Raw genomic sequence first — 17,615 nt, forward strand, 5'->3', positions numbered from 1 at the left:
ATACGGGTTTTCTGAAGTTCAAAATAGAGGAAATGACGAATACTTCCGTTGAAAAATTCGGCTCATAACCTTTCGAAAATGCCGGTTTAAGTTTGCTTATTCTTACGTAATCTCCGACACGAAATTTGACGTCATTTTTAGTAGCCTTATTACTCATTTCCGGTTTGTAAATGTTTTTGTACACTTCCAGAACGTTAGACCGGGAAACATTATCGGGTGCCATTTTTATTACGGAATGATAAGAGGCATTGTAGCCTTTAACTATGTCTGTCAAATGATCTATATATCTATGAGAATTGAAATGAGTCAACATTTTGAATATTCGATGTTTCAAAGTTTTAATTAATCTTTCTACAAAGGGACAGTGGAATTTTTCTGACGTCATAGAACCGTATTTTATTTTATTTTTCTTTAGAAGTTTTTGCATACTTGAATTAATAAATTCTTTACCTAAATCGGAACAGATGGCTTTAGGTTTGCTTTGTTCGATGATAACTTCGAGAGCTTTCGTAGCTTCGGTCGCGTGTTTTCTTTTCATGGGTACTACAAAAGCTTTTCGGGAGAAGCAGTCGATGCCTACCATAAGATATCTGTAGTCGTCATTGTATTTGGCGATTGACCCCAAATCAGCTAGATCAACTTCGACCCTATCCGAGATGTTAAAGACAGGGATTTTACGTCTTTTGAATTTGTTTATAGCAGTTTTATGTAATGTGCATACGTCTGTAGATTCTAGAAAAGATTTAACTTCGTTTCTCGAAATGTCAATGTCGGACTGCTTGGTACAAAGGGTTTAATCCAGTGAAGGCGGCTTTGTGTTTACTATTTATATAACTGTTCTTTAAGGTTTCTTCTTTTTGGAGCTGCGTTAGACCTCCCATAACGTCTTATTATAAGGTTGTTTCTTCAAAATTGAAGGGCTTGTTTTATTGTCAAATGTTAGTCTTTTCTTCGCTTTTAAATAAGTTGGTGGTCGACAGTTTATTCTTCTGAGGTACAGAGCTGGGTGACGTCTTTATAGACACAGGTGCTACTGATGGCGACGGTTTAACTGATGGCGGAACGATAAAGTTTTGGACAAAGGGTTGGAATTCCGTCCATCCCGTAGGGCACTGAGAGAAATTTAAACTGTTGAAATTACAGGAAAGTTATGGAAGCCGGTGTAGCCATAACATACATGCAATTGAAACAGGTTATCCCGTAAAATTATATTACAGGGAATTTACAGTTGAACTTACGTGACTAAGTTCCTGTAAAAATTACATGGCTAGATCCGTTAAACTAGCAGGAAAAAATGTGATAAATACACAAATTTCAACTGTACCTCTCACTCAAATGGACGTGTATTTTAACGGAGGAATTTGTAAAATGTACCTGTTATAATTCAGTAAAATTGACTTGGGTGATATAGTAGTTTTAACAAGGAAGATTGTCGAAAATACATGTTATAACTCAGTAAAACTGACTTGGGTGGTAGAGTAGTTTTAACAAGGGAATTTGTAGAAAATACATGTTATAATTCAGTAAAATTGACATATGTTATAGTGCAGTTTTACCACCGAAACATGTAGAAAATACATGTTATATTTCAGTAACATCTACTTGCGTTTTAGAGTAGTTTCAACTGATAAATGGGCTAAAAAACATAAGATATTCCTGTAGCTCTAACTGTAGTGAAAGAGTAATTTCAACAGAGATATCGTTAGAAAATATGTCACAATTTCTGTAGATTTTACGGAAGAGATGAAGTAGTCTCAACACAAAATCGTGTATAGTTTACGCTAAATATTCATGAAGCTTTTACAGAAATAATAATATAATTTCTACAGCGAAACCCGTAGAAAATACTTATCATTTCCATAAAATTTACTTTAGTGATAATGTAGTTAAAATGAAAAACTGGTTTCAAATACGTAAGAGGTTTCAACAGATAAAATATGAAGTAGATCATACCACCCGGGTTGAATGATATGCTTATGGTAAAAATGGTATCTGCCTTGAATATATAAAAAAATAGGTACAATAAAACAAAAATCATTTCAAATTTTAGCTTTTATTGGGATTTTTACTTTTTAACAAAAATCATCAGCATTAACCTAGATGGCAAAATAAAAAATGGTTAAATATTTCCCAGTTAATTCAATTGAACTTGAATTGAAAGGGAATGAAACTTACCATCAGTCCATTCCATTTGTGAAACTTTATTTATTAGGCCTATTACTTTCGGGTCAACTATATCCTTAGTTTTTTTACAATTTAATTTTGCAATATACCTGTGTTAAATAAAAAAATGGAATTAGATAATTAGTTAGACGAACTTCGAGCCAAAAAGGAGTACAACCCTATGCTGTAACGTTTGGGCTAAACGCTTTAGAAATATGGTGTGCAAGCCGCGAGAAATATATTTTTGTATTTCTAAAAATATTGGAAACTCAAGAACTATAGGTTATATTATAAATCTCAAGAAATAAATATAGGATCTATAGTATAAGTCTCAAGAAATATAGGATCTATAGTATAAGTCTCAAGAAATATAGGATCTATAGTATAAGTCTCAAGAAATATAGGATCTATAGTATAAGTCTCAAGAAATATAGGATCTATATTAAACCACTCTTCAAACCATGAAGCACCAGGCTCTATGAAAATCTATAATTACCTCTGAAATAACTCCAAAGTACATGGACATCCCTCTGGATATTTCAAATTCAAAACATAAAACATTCCAAAGAACATGGCCAGTGCCAACGCAAGTTTATCACTTGGTAAATGATCGTTAATTATTCTTCTGTCGACCGTAAGCATCAGTTCAGTAGCTTCAGGCAAGCTTTGACCTAAGAAGTGACAAAGTCCATGGAGTTTGCTTTGAACGTAATTAATAGAAAATTATTTACCAAAAACAATCAAGCAAGGATGAAGTGGCACTTTTTTCAAAACCTCTTCTTTAGGAGTACCAAGCTGTTAAGTATAAAATCGAATCAGTTATTCTGAACTTTATAAAGATTAAGAAGTATACGATTTCATTCGGCTTACTTCAAAGATAGGGAAAATGTTCTCAGGTGCTTCATTAAAATGATTCATTATCATTAATACCACAGAACCAATCACAGCTGTTTGATTTCTAATATTTTTTTCTTTAAGAGTTTTCAGAGTCGTTTTGCACATATCCTTGGTACTCTTAGCAAAAGATGTACAGAAAATATTGCTTTTCAAGTCGAAAAACCTTTCAAATAAGGAAAAAATGTCTTTTCCCATCATCTCTTGCAAATGAACTTTAAGGCCAACAAGTTCAAATAAAAATGGCCACTTTTCAAGGAGATTTTCAACACTAGTATTATTATGTATATCAAGTCTTTGAAGACCGTAGTTCTTTTCATTCGTGCTTCCACAATATTAGTATCAGGATTCATTTCAAAAAACATTTTCTTTAAAATTTCACATGCATCCTCTGACGTTTGCAACTCCTCCTCATTTATTGTCGGGTTGAATTTAAGGTTTGTATTGTTTACATCAATCAAACGAGCCTGTTTTCCTTTCTTAATGTTTTTTACCAAGGGCATCACTTTTTCGGTTTGTCGGGAAAGATTTTGAAGCCGTACGTACAGACTGTTAAATAAGTCTTTGCGCGTTGCGTTTTTCGCACATATTTTACTATAATTCAAAATCTATTCAAGCTAGCGCTCTGGAATAAAGTGCGTTATAAAAGTTTTGCACTCCTCTTTCATATTTTACCCGTTCCACAGTTGTCCTTTGCATACTTATACCGGAAACCGGAAATGTCAAAATTATCAACTTTGAAAATATTGATTTTTCGAGGATATAAATGCGATTTTCGGATTCCTTGGGGTCGATTCATATTTGAAAAGTGTTCACCAAATTCAATTCGGATGAATAGGTCACGAGTAATCAGCTTTTATTCAAAATCTGGCAACTTCGATTTAAATGGCGATAATTCATCATCGAGTATCGAATCTTTGTCGTAATAATGCTTGTTAGATGTTATGGCACCTTATGCGTATATATATGATTGGTCTTGTGGCGCAATACTTTGAAACAAATCAGACGTTCATTAAAGGGATGGTGAAGTGGAAAATAAAGTAATTTTTTATTGATTCTTCTATGAGACCAATCTGCATAGTGAAACCTCCAGGAAATAACGCCGAACGATTTTTAAACGACAATTAGTTTGAAATTTCATGGATAATTTTAAATAGGGATCTCCGACCAATCGCGTTGCGCCCCGCCTTTTTATCAACAATTTTCTCTTGTTACGCTCCGTGTTGAATCAATTTATCGCGAGATTTGAAAAAGAAAATGCACGATGTGACAATTGTGGCGCGAGACATGGAGCGTGCCACGAAAATTTTGTTAACAAAAAGGCACGGCGTTACGCGATTGGTCGGAGGTCCTTATTTAAAATTATTCTTAAAATCTTAGCCTAATTTGAATATTAAAATCAATGGGAGGTATTTCCTAAATTTTTCATTATACAGACTGGTCTTATAGTTAGTAGAAGAATCGATAAATAAAACACTTTAATTTCCACTTCACGCTCCCTTTAAGAGAAAACTCGCGTCTTTTGAAGAGGAGAAGCGGTTTGAAAATATTGTTTTTTGGGCCATGATATCATAATATTTAGAACTCATATTAATTACGTCTGGGTCTTCAGCCCGACTCATTGCAGCGTAGTGAAAATCTCATTCATGGGGCGTATGCGCTGCACGAGATGCCTTCAATCAGAAAAATTCGACTGTTCCATACATGGAACAACTTCAGAGGAGATGGGTTCTATGCTAGGAACATCCGCTAAGCGATGAAGCTTCGCTAAACGGAGCCTGGGGTTGCCCATAGCCTCCCGCGTTTAGCGCAAATGTGAGGCCATTGAAAGATCTTTATTTTAGAAACAGGAAAAGGGAACATAGTAATGTGGGCGCGAGTCAAAGTCCCGGACCCCCTTGCTCGGGACGGTGGGATAGGAAAGAAGAGGCTGGTCATAGCGACAAAGGTAAAAAGGAATTACGTATTTTTCGCCGTCCCAGTAAGCAACGTCATAAAAACCTAGTTTAAGTGAGCCAATCTGAAATTTTAAACTTTTTATTACGTGTTGGAGGGAGGGGCTCTATACTGGGCTATGAGTCGGACTGAATTATACGCTAACCGTTCTCTATTCCTATCTCTAAAATTAAGTCTATCTCTGTTGAGGCTTAATAATAAAGCCAACCGCAACCAAAGCATGGGCAAAGGCGTATTTCACACCTGACGTTCAAATGGAAAAGCCTAAAAATTAAATGAAAAAAAAATGAATGCCGGTAAGAATGATCACAACCGAAAATAACAGCTAACAGCTAAAACAAAACCGAACGGTAAACACTTGAAGTTGGTCTCTCTGTGCTGCTGGTCTGCTACTCCTTTCGTTTATTTTCTATGGCAAAAATACCAACTTTGGGAGGTGTTGGGTATATTAGGCCATTTTGTGTTTTAAGACTTTTATTGTTTCGGAAAGAAAACGACCCTGTTTAAAGAAACTTTGGATAATTTTTAGTATTTAGTTAAAAGTTGAAATTTATTTATAAAATTTGGACGAAAATTTTTAAATAACAAGACTTCCTTTGAGTTTCAAATCGAAGAATGTTCGTGTGCTTTATTGAACAATTTTTTACAATAAAGACAGTCACTTTCAGTTTCAATTGTTGCTTTTGTTGGACATCCCCTAGCCGTTAAAGGAAGGATGAAGAAGAAAATAGAGTGATTTTTTGATCGATTTTTCTTATTGTAAGACCATTATATGCACAGTGAAACATCCAGGAAATACAGTCTCCGAATGATTTTAAATTTCAAATTAGGTTCAGATTTTAAAGATAATTTCAAATAAGCACCTCTGACTAATAGCTTAACGCCCTGCCTTCTTGTTAACAAAATTTCCGTTGCACGCTCTCGTGCCACGATAGTCACATCGCAAGCAACTTTTATTAAATCTCGCGATAAATTTCATTCGGCGTGGAGTGTGCCACGAGAATTTTGTCAATAGGAAGGTAGGGCGTTACGCGATGGGTCGGAGGTCATTATTTCAAATTTTCCGTAAAATCTGAACCTAATTTGAATCATTCGGATATATTTCCTGGATGTTTCACTATGCAGAATGCTCTTATAATTAGTAGAAGAATCTATAAAAATTATTTGATTTCTCATTTCACCCTCCCATTAAACACATTCTTAATCGTATTCTAAAAGACAGACATAAACTCTAATGAAATTAGAAGGTAAAGCATTGTAATATTAAAAATAGAGATCCGCCCTGTTCGCTGGTATTTTTTTCTCCGTATGAGTAACCAGCCCACGTCGTGACCGGTATTAATATTAATAACTAACTTAAAACATTGTTTTAGTGTATGGTTTCAGGCTCAGCAGGACAATTGCCCAGCCCATACGTCCGGACTCGTTGCAAGATTTCTGGAGAACGAAGGAATTGACGCTTTGGATTAACCCGCTCTCTCGCCCGACTTGAATCCGATTTAGCGTTTATGTCTGTCATTTAATAAAAGATTAAAAATGTGTTTAAGGGCTAAGGGAGGTTAAGTAAAATATTAAGCTACAATTGAAATTGAAAGTGACAGTCTTGTTGTTAATAAATAGTTCAAGAACGCAGACGGTATTTCCTGGATGTTTCACTATGCAAAATAACTTATAATTAGAAGAAGAATCGATAAAAAATTACTTTATTGTCCTCTTCATCCTCCCTTTAAGGGCTAGGGGATGTCCAATAAAATATCAAGCATAATTCAAGCTGAAAGTGACTGTCTTGTTTGTGTAAAATAGTTCAATAAAGCACACGAGCATTCTTTAATTTGAAACTCGAAGGAAGTCTTGTTATTTGAAATTTTATATTTTTCAACTTTTATCTAGTTATCAATAATGATATTAATAGTTATCCAAAACTTCTTTAAAAAGGCTAGTTTTCTTTCCTACACAATAAAAGTCTTATAACACAAAATGGCCTAATATCCCAATACCACCCAAAGTTATCATTTTTGCCATAGAAAATAAACGAAAGGAGTAGCAGACCAGCAGCGCAGAGAGACCAACTTCAAGTGTTTACCGTTCGTTTTAGCTGTTAGCTGTTATTTTCAGTTGTGATCATTGTTACCGGCATTCATTTTTTTTCATTTAATTTTTAGGCTTTTCCATCGGTAGCTTTGAACGTCAGTTGTGAAACACGCCTTTGCCCATTTTTGGTTGCGGTCGGCTTTATTATTAAGCCTCTACAGAGATAGATTTAATTTTAGAGGTAGGAATAGAGAACGGTTAGCGTTTAATTCAGTCCGACTCAGAGCCCTGTATAGAGCCCCTCCCTCCAACAGGTAATAAAAAGTTTAAAATTTAAGGTAGGTTTTTATGACGTTGCTGACGGGATCGGCAAAAATTACGTTATTCCTTTTTACCTTTGTCGCTTTGACACGCCTCTTCTTTCATACCCCTCCTTTCCGTGGAAGGAGGTCCGGTAATTTGACGCGCTCTTAGATTACTCTATTCTCTATTCCCACTTCTCTATTCCCACTTCTAAAATTAAATCTATCCCTGGCCTCACATTTGCGATAAACGCGGGAGGCTATAGCCAGCCTCAGGCTCCGTTTAAAGAAGCTCAATCGCGTAGCGAACATTCCTAGCATAGAAGCCCTCTTCTCTGAAATTGTTTCATGTATGGAATAGTCGAATTTGTCTATTTGAAGGGATCTCGTGCAGCGCATATGCCATTATGAATGAGATTTTGACTGGGCTGAAGAGACAATCGTAATTAATGTGAGTTCTAAATATTATGGTTTCATGGCCAAAATAACAATATTTTCAAACCACTTCTCCTCTTCAAAAGACGCGAGTTTTCTCTTAAAGGGAGTGGGAAGTGGAAAATATAGTGATTTTTTATTGATTCTTCTACTAATCATGAGACCAGTATGCATAATGAAAAATTCAGGAAATACCATGTCTCGCGCCACAATTGTCACATCGTGCAAATTTTTTCAAGTCTCGCGATAAATTTATTCAACACGGAGCGTGCTAAGAGAAAATTTTTGATAAAAACGCAGGGCGCTACGCGATTGGTCGGAGGTCCTTATTTAAAATTATTCATGAAATTTCAAACTAATCGTAGTTTAAAAATCGTTCGGTGTTATTTCCTGGAGGTTTCACTATGAAGATCGGTCTTATAGAAGAATAAATAAAAAAATTACTTCATTTTCCACTTCACCATCCCTTTAATGAACGTCTGATTTGTTTCAAAGTATTGCGCCACAAGACCAATCATATATATACGCATAAGTGCCATAACATCTAACAAGCATTATTACGACAAAGATTCGATACTCGATGATGAATTATCGCCACTCTAACCAAGTTTGCCAGATTTTGAATAAAGGTTGATTACTCGTGACCTATTCATCCGAATTGAATTTGGTGAACACTTTTCAAATATGAATCGACCCCAAGGAATCCGAAAATCACATTTATATCCTCGAGAAATCAATATTTTCAAAGTTGATAATTTTGACATTTCCGGTTTCCGGTATAAGTATGCAAAGGACAACTTTGGAACGGGTAAAATATGAAAGAGAAATGCAAAACTTTTATAACGCAATTTATTCCAGAGCGCTAGCTTGAATAGTTTTTGAATTATAGTAAAATATGTGTGAAAAACGCAACGCGCAAAGACTTCTTTAACAGTCTGTACAGTTGGACCGTAAAACTATGATAACCACATCCTAGCACTTCTCCATCAATTACGTCCTTTACAGCGTTTGGGAAACGTTGGTTGAAATGGCTGGCTATTATCTTCATGTCGCTCCGACTAGGCCTTGGGGATCGTTTGATGGCATCATGTACCAGATTCCTTACAACAGCATTCCGATTTTTTTGTGAGAGTTGCACATCTGTTGCTAAAGCTTTTTGAACTTGCTTGTTGAAAATATCCATATTTAATACATAGGCCGAAATTGTTTGGTCAGTATTGATACATGAAGTTCCTGATTTCTGTGGGTGATATTAACATGAAGTTAATAAAAATTACCAAATTAAATATGGGGAAATAATATTATGTGGTTTAAATATTACCGAAGGCTGGCTTAAATTTGAAGCTGCATTACTGGACGATAATTTGTCATTGACTTTAGCTCCAGAAGCTGTTGGACCAAGAGCTTTCTCCGAAACTATTTAAAATAATCAAAATTTGAAGTATTGTAAGTAGCTGTGTATAGTTTATGCTAAATTGGGCTTGGTTTTTCACCAACCTATTCCCGGTGCTACATCAAGAAGGTTCGATTTTATGAAACTCAGAAGCCTTCGTGATTGTATAGGTTTTAGAGCCGTGTCGTTAAGGTCCGACAATGATACATATTTTAGATCGTCAACTTTCTCTACGCCTATTTTGTCACTGGCAAGGTGTTCAGTGAGATCTTTAATTGCAGCCTTATCCAAGTTTGACAAGGCTTTCGATAGAAAATCAGTAACGTTTTCTGAAGCATCTCTTGAATAGGCTGCAGCCATCTATAAAACAATTTCATTTTATGAAAATAATTTTGAAAACAAACGCAATTTAAAACTTCGATATATGTATTCCCCATTATTTTGAAGCTTAAAATAACGGTATAAATATGTCTTGAAACGTAATGTTACTTGACTGGCAGTATATTTAACATAATTCCCTCTCAAAAAATCAATTAAGTACCACCAATAACATCAAATCCGGAATTCTAACCAACTGTGAAACTTCTAGGGGTGACAAACATTATGCTTTGAAGATAAAAACATTTTCCCAAATATATAATAGACCAGAAGAGGATAGAAATCAGCAAGATCAACGAGATTTGCTAGACGCCTTTGATTAATCTCGAATAACTCGTAAAGGTGTAATTCCCAATTATATTTGGAGCCAAACAGAGATGCACAAATATATACTACATCAGATGTTTTGTTAGGAACTATCAGGGTCTCGATACGTCCAAACCACAAGTTGTCCCCGTTCATAGGTAGTACCTTTCACAGAAATTACAAATTGTTTAAGAAGGCGTTAATATATCGGAAAACGGTTTAGAATGTGGTGCTTTGACATATGCATGCAGTGTGCACTACGTTACGTCTTGTTTTAAATTTTTGCAAACAGATTCGCGTCTGAGCTAAATCCCCAGAAGTATGCATTTAGATTTAAATTAACAGGGAATGTTCTGGTAAGTTTTTTAAATGGATTTCAAATCAAGTACAAACAACTTGCGTCATCATTTCATTGTCCTTTTAATCAGATATTCTTCAGTCATAAGGTTTAAAGGAAAGCGCGGCTCCGTTGGTGCCCCTTAAAGATCACTTTCCTGGCTAAGCTTGGTAAAGGCTACTGTAGCCAAAGGCAGGAACCAATCAGACCTAATGCAGTATTAGTTCTGATTGGTTCCTGCCTTTGGCAAGGTAAAATTCGTGTCCAGAAGATAAGCCAGAATGCTAGGGGCGCCAGAAGAGCCGCGCTTTGCTTTATATAAGACTTTGTTATATATGAAAATTTGTATTTGTTTAAATTATTTTTAAATCTAAATAATTTTCTTCTAGTTAGATTTATTTCTTAGTGAAGTCGAGGGGTAGACTCATTGGATCTCTGTGTATACACCCGAGTTCAAAGAGCTCAGCTTTGACAGTGCATTGAATTCACGACATATTGTTCACCTAAGTATCCCTTGTCATCCCCCTCGGTGAAGTGCATCTGCTTTCAATCACACTGCATTTTGATTATAAAAACATAGGGCTAACGATAGTGGTTTACCTTTGAAGTCTAGCTTTGTAGAACAAACAATGTCTCGGATTGACAGTTTTAGCTCCATGATTTCGTTTAACAAATATTTCCCGAATACATGTTCTTGAAATATATGAGAGTTGTGGTATTTGATATTTGGTGGGAAAGGCGAACCACACAAAAAATATGCTTGCTGAAGTTGATGTTTTTCAGCCAGCGTTTTGGTTATATTCATGAAATTTTTGGTGTTATTTGCAAACTTTTTGTATACTGCATGTTTGCTTTCAAATCGAAGTGTCCACACTCTTATAAGCGGGCCGAATTGCAAAATAAGTTCTGGATAGTGTTGAAAGAAGTAATGATGTTTTGGTTTCAATTGATAATCCGGAAATGCATTTAGTAAATTTTGTTTGTACTCAGATAGGCTAACTACCAATAAAGCGACGTTGTGCTTTGAGATTTTAGGGGCAGCCACGACCTCAACAATTTTTTTCAGTTGCAAATATAAGTGCCAAACTGGATCTGAATAATCTCTAATTTTGTCTCGAAACACTAATGAAAGTAGTCTTAATATGCACCAAATTTGAGAAGCGTCCCCAGACAGCTTATTACCACCACCATTGGCACAACATGGTTTGTTGGCAGCATCTTTTCCTTGGTATTTGAACTCGGCTATTGCATAGTTGTAATAGTTCCAAGAAAACCATTTTCGTTCTTTGATAAAGTATAATAGGAAACGGTGCAGATCATATGCCACTACCCCTTCAAACAAATCGTGCGCTAAGCATGGAGGCATTGCAGGTAAGCATACGTGAAAATTAATTAATTGATTGAAAACTGAATCTAATCTAACTCCTTCGTGATTTTTTATCTCAGGATTTAATTGCACTTCATTGACATTATTGTTGTATTTGGCTATAGTTCTCTTCGGGAAAACTTTTTCATCGTGTATTTCTTTACTTTGAATGTAACAATAGCGACAAATATAGCCATTTTTAAAACTCATACTTAAGCCCCAATCTCATGACTTCCAAGATTGTCTCCAAGAACGCTGGTTACAAAAACTTTGTGATTGTGTCCATTTACAAAAATACCATCCGTTTCAAGGACCTTCAAATCCATTACTAATTTCTCAAGGCACTTGTTACTGCCAAAACGTTTAAAATGTGAGCTTCTACAAAGTAGTGTTAATTGAATATGATCAACTGTTGATCGAAATTCTTTGGGAATGTTTAAGAGTGTGTAGTAAACTCCTACTATTTTATGTTTACTTTTTGCCGAGCCCAAAGGGTTAACAGTTTCGAAAGCATCTTGGAATAAAAGAAGGTGGAATGCATTTTCATTTTGTTTTACATAATCCCTTTGAAATATTTTTCCGTCACTGATATCCTCCAACAATTGGTTTTTTTCATGAATATAGGTGGGCTTAGGAAATTTCAAAACTTTTCTAACTTCCTTATTTAAAATTAGAGCTAATAATGTATCTTTTATTGGAACATAATGATAAAAATTTTTTTCTTATTTTGATAACCTAGCAAAATAGGGATCGGGCATATGTAACTAAGATTATTTTTGTAAAACTTGTGCCTGAGATAAATTGATTTAAAATGTTCATTCGCCTTTTCAAATGCACTCTCTTCCGAGCAGATTCCAACTACCTTGGTTATTACATCAGTACTTAATCCATTTTTTTTAAGTTCCATGGTTACTTTCTCAATCATCGCATTCTTTTCTAAATATTTAAGATTTGAAATTTCTTCTGCTACATACTGCACAGTAGAGTGGGATATAGACCGAGTGGGGAAAGGTGAAGCCCCGCCCAATGACATGCGCGGTAACCACTGGATGTTTTACTTCCAACAGCAACACATAGATGGCGGGAAAATCTACACTTTGGCGGGAAAAATCTACACTTTGGCGGGAAAAATCTACACTTTGGCGGGAAAAATCTACACTTTGGCGGGAAAAATCTACACTTTGGCGGGAAAAATCTACACTTTGGCGGGAAAAATCTACACTTTGGCGCGAAATTTAAAATGCTTCGTTTTATAACATTGGTGTTGATATAGATAATGTTAGTTCAAATCTTAATAAAAAGGTGAATATTTGTGTTAAAATATAGATTTTAAAATATTTTTCCCACCATGTTTAAAACACAACATACACATTGTTTATTGCTAAACAATAAAGGACTTACATGTAATATTATTAATCCCGACGTTAGGAAAAATGGTTAAAATTATTTGTTGACCGAGCGATGATGCCTAAATTGGAAAATACCAGCACTTGCTTCTTTGCAAGATCATGCCTTGTTTTTTCGATGAAAGACATAATAGTTTTCTAATAGCTATTTTGTTTGAAGGATCATTTCTCTCTGAATTTTTGCAGTTAATTCCAGGATGAAGAAAGTAGTTTTGTAAATTGCGGTGCTTAAAGTCAATTTAGTTACCAGAAACGTTAATAATGACGATAATGAAACAGACTGAATGTATGTTAAACTTGTTTTGTTATTGTCTTAACTTTGCATTAATATAGCCGAAGCAAAACAAGTTTAACATACATTCATTCTATTTCATAATCGTGATTATTTACAAGAAACAAAGAGGAGAGAAATTTTTTTCCCTCCTCTTTGCAAGTAACTTCAAGTGCCGTACTTTACAAAGACTTCTCTCCTCATCCCGGGATTAACCTCAATTAATCACAAAAACAACCCTGATAACAAACAAGCAAGATATGTTATTAAATCTAATTTTATACATTTCCGCTGTTCATTCTTTTATTCATCATAGGGGCTTCAATTGATATGCATTTGGGAGTTTCTTTATTATTTCTACCAAAGAAATTCAGACAAAAATTATAATTGAATGTTTATTGTGTATAAAAAAATGTTGTAAAACAACTCACGGGATTATACACTTGATACACATTTTCAATACAAAATATCAAGAGAATCACGCATAAACGAAATAGTCACGGGTACAAATTTAAATAGAAAAAAAAGTAGTAAATCAGTGATTTGTTTTCTCCCTCTCTTCTTTTAACATTCAGTAACCTACAATAAGTTGAAGTCGAATTATTTTATGTACATCAGATACGTTGTTCGAAAAAAGATCAAAAACGCAAGTTAAAGGGAGGGTGAAGTGGAAAATCAAGTGATTTTTTATTGATTCTTCTACTAATTACTAGACCAGCATGCATAGTGAAACATTCAAGAAATACATCACAATGATTTTAAAATTCAAATTAGGTTCAGATTTCAAGGATAATTTTAAACAAGGACTGCCGACCAATCGCGTAACGCCCTGCCTTTTTGTTATCAAAATTCCCGTGGCACGTTCCGTGTTGAATGAAATTTATCACGAGATTTGATAATATTAGGCGCGCGACGTGACAATCTTGGCGCGAGACATGGAGCGTGCCACGAGAATTTTGTTAATAAAAAGGCAGGGCGTTACACGATTGGTCGGAAGTCCTTGTTTAAAATTATCCTTAAAATCTGAACCTAATTTGAATTTTAAAACCATTCGGAAGTATTTCCTGAATGTTTCACTATGCAGAGTGGTCTTAAAATTGGTAGAAGAATCGATAAAAAATAACTTGATTTTCTACTTCACCCTCCCTTTAAAGAATTGCATTTGCATCCTAATTGTAATACTGCTATTGTAAAATGTATTTTGGGCTGCGCAAATGTTTAGGAACAGAAAAATTAAGAGCATTTAATAGAGTTGAGGGCTGGAGAATGTTATGAACTAACTTGTGAATAAAAGTAACATTTACAACCCATGTTTATTTAACAAATAATAAATTTAAATCCTACAGACAAACTACTCCTATAATTATACATTTACTATTGCAAAAGTCACGAACTTAAACATATTTACTTTTATGTTTAGTAATAAACAATATGTATGTTGTGTTTAAAACATGGTGATAAATAAATTTTAAAATCTATATTTTAACACAATATTCACCTTTTCATTAATATTTGAACTAACATTATCTATATCAACACCAATGTTGTAAAACGAAGAATTTTAAATTTCGCGCCAAAGTGTAGATTTTCCCGCCATCTACGTGTTGCTGTTGGAAGTAAAACATCCAGTGGTTACCGCGCATGTCAATGGGCGGGGCTTCACCTTTCCCCACTCGGTCTATATCCCACTCTACTGCACAGTAGAACTAGGCATAAACTTATTCGCCTGCAATTTTAGATAAAAAACACCGAGGCTATGAGAAAATTCATCACAAGACGGTTCAAAATTAGTTGAAGGTAATAAAGTAGGGGTGTGCGAATACCACTTTTTGGGTATCGAACCGGTTATCGAATACCCAAAAATTTTCCTTATCAAATACCGAATCGAATAGTTTATTCCTCATCGAATACCGAATATTTGGGCCTTGGTATTTTTTTCCTTCCCGATTAATCGCGAATAGTTAAGCCTAGTAACCGCGAATATTTAACCCTAATATTCGCGAATATTAGGCCAACTATTCGCGGTTAATCGGGTAGTAACCCTAATATTCGCCAATAGTCAATACAAAGCAAGGAGAAGAACATTTAGAAGCTCCTAAACTTCAAAATACCTTTCCTCATTGGTGGTCAAGTATTCCTTAAAATTTTCCTATGCACTTGCTGGTAGTTTTTGATGGGAGACAAAAAAAATTGGCATGATATTTTTTAAATAAGGTGGGTCGCTCTAGTGCCAAGGACCTAAATTTATGGTAGTCGAACTTTAACCGAATATTCAGTTCGGTATTCGATATTCGAATCGAATAGTGATAATGGGCTTATCGAATACCGAATCGAGTTATTCGGTTCGGTATTCGATCGAGTTATTCGATTGAAACGGTTAACCGCACACCTCTATAATAAAGAATCAGATGCATTCTCATAATCATCAACTTCATTTTCTGTTCTATTACTTTCTTCTCTAATAATATGGTCAGGTGTTAAGTCACTTGGAACTTTTTCGGGTCTCAGTTGAAGGCTATATTTGGACTTATGATTTCGAGCAAAGTGGCAACTCATCGATTTTATAGAAGTATACTTTCGCGTAGAGCACTCTTTGAATGGGGAAGTTATTGAAGACTCGTTTTTGAAATGTGCTTTTGCGTGGAAGTAAAAGGTCTTTAAATTATCACAGTGATAGTCGCAATTTCTAACAGTACACTTAAAATTATCTGACGAAATTTCCTGAACTTTTAAATTATCAATATCAAATGACTTTAAAGAAGTTTTGTGAAATCGGTTCGCGTGAGATTTAAATGATAAAAATTTAGAAAATACTAAATGGCATTTCAGGAAATCACAAATAAAGCTTAAGTTTGGGATATGTTTATGCAACGAAACATGTCTATAATATGTCCCGTATGCTTTTGTTCTAAATGAACACCCACTTAACGAACACTTAAATTCCATCCTTTTGGAAATCTGAAAAAATAAAATAAATATTCCTATGGTAAAAACCCGAGGGGTCGGACACTAGCCAAAATCCCTAAAGAGAATTTACATTGAAACTTCAAAATCCCACCTAAAAATTGCTTTAAAATCCCAAAATCTCTCTCAAATCTGACTGGAATGATAAGCTAAAACCCCCGTTCTTCCAATGGCATCGCTTAGCTCAAAGGCCTGTTTAATTTATCAATGACGTAGTTCGAAAACTCAAACCTTTTTTAATTTTAAAATAATTTAGATATCATTCCTGAATGTTTAACAAAGCAAACGGGTCATATTTTTAATTAAGGGATCGATGAAGAATAAATTGATTTTTCTCTTCACCCTCCCTTTAAAATGAGCGTTTCCTTCCACGCTTGAGCCTTTGTAATTAAATAACGCGGATAAATTAGCGGGAAAATTTTCTCAGTAAAAGCAGCCTCTACCAGTGTTGTTTCAATTACACTACCCCACGATAAATACATTGGAAGTTTCTATCACCGCTAAAATTAAGACTACAACCACAATAATTGGCTATTGGTCGGTTTATTAATATTTAATTTACCGTCATAACTATAAAACCAGTATATTAATCCTAGCAAACTTTTGTTCAAAAGGAGTTGAAAATGAAGTCAATTGATACAAAATGTTTAACATCTTGGGGAAGAAAATAGTCATTGTTAACTCCTCTTGACCAGGATCATAGTAATAAAATCATACCTTATCGTGTTGAAGATATTATCTGTTTTGGAATGAGAGTTCAGGCTGGGACCCAGTTTCACAGTGGATGAAGTCACAAACTCTATATAAAATGTTTATTAGAGTTCATTTCAGATTATAAAAAAATATCATCCTAACTCATAACTATTTTACATTTCCCTAAAAAAATTCCAAAATTAAAATACCAGTATATAGATAATAATTCATATTTTAATAACCATAACCTATCTGTGTACCGGTAGTAAAACAGTAAGGTAAATTTATTATAATTAGAAACTTACTTTAGTTAGCAGAATTTTCTGGAATGCTGAGGAAAATGCTCTAACGACTCGAACACTAGTGTTACTACGTAGTGCTGTTTTGTAAATGAGAATAATGGGCAGCCCGGCAGTGTAAAAGGCTAAAGGTAAGAAGCGGAAATTTTACAGGCTGACACGACCAGGACGGTTGGTGCCAAAAAGGGTTCAGGGCAGGAGGGGGGAAGCATAATGGTTTCACGTGAATCAGAGAGACTCGCGGATTTTGTGGGACTCTATATATCCTCTTCTGTTTCTCTCTTAAGTTATCGAAAAAAAAAGAGAATTTTGGGCTTGGCCCGTTCGATCGAGTTGACTGCTAAGAAAAACGTGTATCTTGGGGCTCTCCATTCAGTGGTGACCTTGCATAGAATAAACTGTACTGTCAAGTACAATATGC

At 34.9% G+C, this 17,615-nt stretch overlaps 1 protein-coding gene and 1 long non-coding RNA gene across 2 annotated transcripts; both read right to left on the minus strand.

The window, feature by feature from the left end:
• Positions 1–1,973: 1,973 nt before the first annotated feature.
• On the minus strand, positions 1,974–3,157 carry LOC149646243 (uncharacterized). The gene is made up of 5 exons (XM_089849670.1): positions 3,034–3,157; positions 2,895–2,958; positions 2,660–2,834; positions 2,176–2,273; positions 1,974–2,096 (listed from the first exon to the last, which is right to left on the minus strand). The coding sequence occupies exons 1-5, from the start codon at positions 3,085–3,087 to the stop codon at positions 2,092–2,094; spliced, it is 396 nt and encodes a 131-aa protein (XP_089705796.1). The 5' UTR covers positions 3,088–3,157; the 3' UTR covers positions 1,974–2,091.
• Positions 3,158–9,334: 6,177 nt separating this feature from the next.
• LOC149646244 (uncharacterized) lies at positions 9,335–17,233 on the minus strand. The gene is made up of 3 exons (XR_016371774.1): positions 17,201–17,233; positions 16,920–17,001; positions 9,335–9,534 (listed from the first exon to the last, which is right to left on the minus strand). It is a non-coding gene; the product is annotated as an uncharacterized LOC149646244 (long non-coding RNA).
• Positions 17,234–17,615: the final 382 nt, after the last annotated feature.

Source organism: Phalangium opilio, unplaced genomic scaffold, assembly GCF_054372755.1.
Source record: "Phalangium opilio isolate 3A_F unplaced genomic scaffold, DU_Popi_V2 ptg000089l_1, whole genome shotgun sequence".
Lineage (NCBI taxonomy): Eukaryota > Metazoa > Arthropoda > Arachnida > Opiliones > Phalangiidae > Phalangium > Phalangium opilio.

Excerpts from the sequence above, each read along its gene's own strand:
- LOC149646243 (XM_089849670.1), bottom strand. The coding sequence starts at position 3,087 with ATGATAATGAATCATTTTAATGAAGCACCTGAGAACATTTTCCCTATC. Across the intron at positions 2,835-2,894 it reads TCCTTGCTTGATTGTTTTTG|GTCAAAGCTTGCCTGAAGCT; the intron begins GTAAATAATTTT and ends GTCACTTCTTAG. Across the intron at positions 2,274-2,659 it reads ACTTTGGAGTTATTTCAGAG|GTATATTGCAAAATTAAATT; the intron begins GTAATTATAGAT and ends TATTTAACACAG.